Source organism: Myotis davidii, unplaced genomic scaffold (assembly GCF_000327345.1).
Source record: "Myotis davidii unplaced genomic scaffold, ASM32734v1 scaffold638, whole genome shotgun sequence".
Classification (NCBI taxonomy): domain Eukaryota; kingdom Metazoa; phylum Chordata; class Mammalia; order Chiroptera; family Vespertilionidae; genus Myotis; species Myotis davidii.
The window spans coordinates 117400-120860 of NW_006289391.1; the positions used below are offsets into that span (position 1 = coordinate 117400).

The window sequence follows — 3461 nt, forward strand, 5'->3', positions numbered from 1 at the left end:
CAGCAAGGAGAGCCTTGAACCCAGCCAGACACCTACCTCCACTTAGAACCTACTCAGGTGCTGAGCCCCGATCCAAGCAGCAATGTAACTGCAGTCCCAATTCAAGCTCCACTGCCCTGCATTAGCATTCTGAACAGGCCTGGGGGTTCCGGGGCTGCATCCCCTGAACAGGGAGCCAGCAAGCAAACATCCTGGATCTCAGGGCCTATGGCAAGAGTCCTCTGCCCTGTGAGCCCCTAGGGCCCTGTGCCCTACTGGGCCAGGCTCTCCGGCAGCCTCCCGCCCGTGACCTGCCCAGACCTGTTCTAGATTCCACACCACCCTTCCCCAAGGCTGCCTCCACCTCCCACCTGCCTGGCTCAGGCAGGGCCTCCTGAGACTCAGCTGGGAAAGCTGGAAGGCAGGCAGCCGGGGCGGGCTCCGGGGCCATGGAAGCCACAGCGGAGCCAATGGTCTATCGGAAACTGCTGCTCTGGGAGGAGAGCTGGGAGTCTGGGGAAGAAGAGGAGGAGATAGCAGAGCCGCTCGTTCTGGGCCCCTGGACGCCCCAGGACTCCTCTGGGTGAGTCAGGGAGGGGTCTGGGCACCTGGCAACTCAGGACTGAGGCTGGGCATGTCCCTCCCTCTGGGGCCCCTAGTGCTTGGCTCGGCTCCAGGAACTTTCTGGTTGAATAGGAGGAACCCTTGCTGCAGCCCCAGACCTGGCCTGAACCAGTCAATTCGAGGTCTGTGTGTCTGAAGGGGCATTTGTACCAAGCCAGCCCTGCCAGCTACTCTGTCAGAGGTTCCCGATCCCACCCCCTGGTGCAGGAGGCACCTGTTGAGCAGGTTGGGGCCTGGCTGCACCTGGCCGGGCCCGCTCCTCAGCCTGCCAAGCTCCTGTCAGGCTGTCCTCCCACTGGCTCTCCTGCCAGGCTGTCCTCCCACTGGCTCAACCCTGCCTCTCCAACCTCCTCTCTAGGACGCCCTCCCTCGCTGTCCCCAATCTTCCTGTTTCTGTCCAGGCTGGGCCATCTACCGAGAAGCCCTTCTCCTTGGCAAACTTATATTCCTCTTGCAGCAAGGTCAACCTTGGGGGAAATATGCCCTGGGTTTTCTTGGGGCTCCTGGCTGGCTGCTGCCTCGGCCCTGGCTCAGGACAATCTCTCTGCAGGAAGAAAGTTGGTGCTCGGCCCGGGGCCTGGGCTCAGCTAGTGGCCGCCCTGCTGCTGTTGGCCGTTGGCTTCTCCCTGGCCGTGTGGCAACTCCACACCAGGGCTGGCGCTACAGAAACCTCGGGCTCTGGGGTCCCTCCCCCCAGCGGGCACTCTCACCGCCCTGGCGTCTACCACCACGGTGCCATCATCAGCCCTGCAGGTCAGTGATGAGAGCAGCTCGGGGAAAGGAAGGGCCAGGATCCCTCGGGCCCCGTCCCATGACAGTCCCTTCCTTGCTGCAGCCCCGTGCTCCGACCTGGGCCGAGAGCTGCTTGTTGCCGGGGGCAATGTCGTGGACGCCGGAGTTGGAGCAGCTTTGTGTCTGGCAGTAGTGCATCCTCATGCCACAGGGCTAGGTCAGTGACCCACAACCCCAGGGATCCCTACCCTGGGCCCAATCGGTGACCTGGAACCCGGGGAGTCAGTGGCCGTGACCTCAAGGCTGGTTGGTGAGCAGGACTGGGACTTGGCCAACCCTAGGCTGTGACTTTTTTTTTAATGATTTTTAAAAATATTTATATATTTTATTGATTTTTTTACAGAGAGGAAGGAGAAGAATAGAGAGTTAGAAACATCGATGAGAGAGAAACATCAATCAGCTGCCTCCTGCACACCCCCTATAGGGGTTGTGCCCGCAACCAAGATACATGCCCTTGACCAGAATCGAACCTGGGACCCTTCAGTCCACAGGCCGACACTCCATCCACCGAGCCAAATCGGTTAGGGCAGGCTGTGACTTTTAATTCTAGGTCCATGTGATCTTCACCCCAGGCGGGTCTCCAGGCCCAGTCAGTAACTTCCGGCCCCAGGCTAAGTCAGTAGCCCTTCACCAGGGGCTACTGCGTGGCCGTGACCCCTGTGTGACCCCTTTGTCTTCCCCAGGTGCCATGGTTTGGGGCCTCTTCCACAATAGCTCCTCGGGCAATTCAACTGCCCTGACATCAGGCCCAGCCCAGACCCTGGCCCCCGGCCTGGGGCTGCCCTCGGCTCTGCCTACCCTGCGCTTGCTGCACACACGCTTCGGCCGCCTGCCCTGGCCACAGCTGCTGGTGGGCCCCACCACACTGGCTCAAGAGGGTTTCCTGGTGGACACACCCTTGGCCAGGGCTTTGGCAGCCCAGGGCACAGAGGGCCTCTGTCCACTACTTTGCCACACTGATGGGACCCCCCTGGGCCCTGGGGCCCGTGCTACCAACCCTAAACTGGCAGCTGTGCTACGCAGGGCAGCACTGGCCCCCACCCCAGACTTTGCTGAGGATGCTCTACTGAGTCCGCTGGCCAGAGACCTGGGGCTGGAGAGACCCTCAGCTGAGCCTGTGCCCACCTTGGAGCCAGCACTGCAGCTAACGTCGGCCCAGGGCATCCTGTTCACCACCCCCAGCCCCTCAGCTGGCCCAGAACTGCTGGCATTGCTGGAGGCAGCCCTGCAGTCTAGAGGACTCAGCCCTGCTCCGTGCCCACCACCCCTACACGCTAATGAGACCCTCGTGAGCAGTGTCCTGGCCACCGTGGATAGCAGCGGCTCTGTGCTCCTTCTCGTCTCCTCACTCAACAGCTCCTTTGGCTCTGGACGCCTGTCCCCAAGCACTGGGGTTCTACTCAGCAACCTAGTGGACAAGTCCGCAATTAGTACCTGGGCCTGCCCCCTCATTCTTCGTGGCAGCCCAGATGGCACAGAGGACGATGTGTTGGGGCTGGTGGCTTCAGGGACCCCCGCAGTCGCCGGAGTGACAATTCATGCCCTGCTCAGCCACCTGGCCGGGTCCCAAACCCAGGCCCAGCACCAGCACCAGAACCAGCAAGGACCAACAGAGGCCTCCAGTGTTTGTGGCCAAGGGACCCTGCTCCAGGTGGCAGCCCATGCAGAGCACGCCCACGTCTCCAGTGTACCCAGCGGCTGCTGCCCCTTCCAGGGCTTCTAAGCGGGCAGGACAGAGTAGGCCCAGCTGTGATGGAGTTTGCCTGGATTATGTGCTCACGGCTGGCTGAAGCCCTCAGACTCTGGCCTGGTCAGTTACGGGGAAACTGAGGATAATAAGAAAAGAGCACCAGGGCCTGGGGCCAGCCCTGAGTTGGGGTCCAGCTCTGGGAAGGAAAGAAGGAAGAATGCCAAGTGCCTGCCTAGGCTCTGGGCTCCATGGGCAGGACAGGCAGAGCCTGGGGTACTGCTGGCATCTCCATCCTCCCCTTCAGGCCACCCTCTGCTGATCTCCCTCAATGAGGCTGGAAACAAAATAAAGATCAAATCCCACGGATGCCATGTGC

The 3461-nt window shown here is 61.3% G+C and overlaps 1 protein-coding gene across 2 annotated transcripts; it reads left to right on the forward strand.

Annotated features, from left to right (window-relative positions):
* Positions 1–223: 223 nt before the first annotated feature.
* GGT6 (gamma-glutamyltransferase 6) lies at positions 224–3451 on the forward strand. 2 transcript variants are annotated; one of them, XM_006761477.2, is made up of 4 exons: positions 224–562; positions 1154–1356; positions 1439–1552; positions 2079–3451. In XM_006761477.2, exons 1-4 carry the CDS (start codon positions 429–431, stop codon positions 3116–3118), a joined length of 1491 nt encoding a protein of 496 aa, XP_006761540.1. In that variant the 5' UTR covers positions 224–428; the 3' UTR covers positions 3119–3451. The 2 variants fall into 2 exon arrangements, with proteins under 2 accessions (XP_006761540.1, XP_015417929.1); XM_015562443.1 differs by lacking the exon at positions 1439–1552.
* The last annotated feature ends 10 nt before the right edge of the window (positions 3452–3461 follow it).

Coding starts and splice junctions, on each gene's coding strand:
- GGT6 (XM_006761477.2), top strand. CDS start 429: ATGGAAGCCACAGCGGAGCCAATGGTCTATCGGAAACTGCTGCTCTGG. Junction 1,357..1,438: donor TGCCATCATCAGCCCTGCAG/GTCAGTGATGAG, acceptor TCCTTGCTGCAG/CCCCGTGCTCCGACCTGGGC. Junction 1,553..2,078: donor TCCTCATGCCACAGGGCTAG/GTCAGTGACCCA, acceptor TGTCTTCCCCAG/GTGCCATGGTTTGGGGCCTC.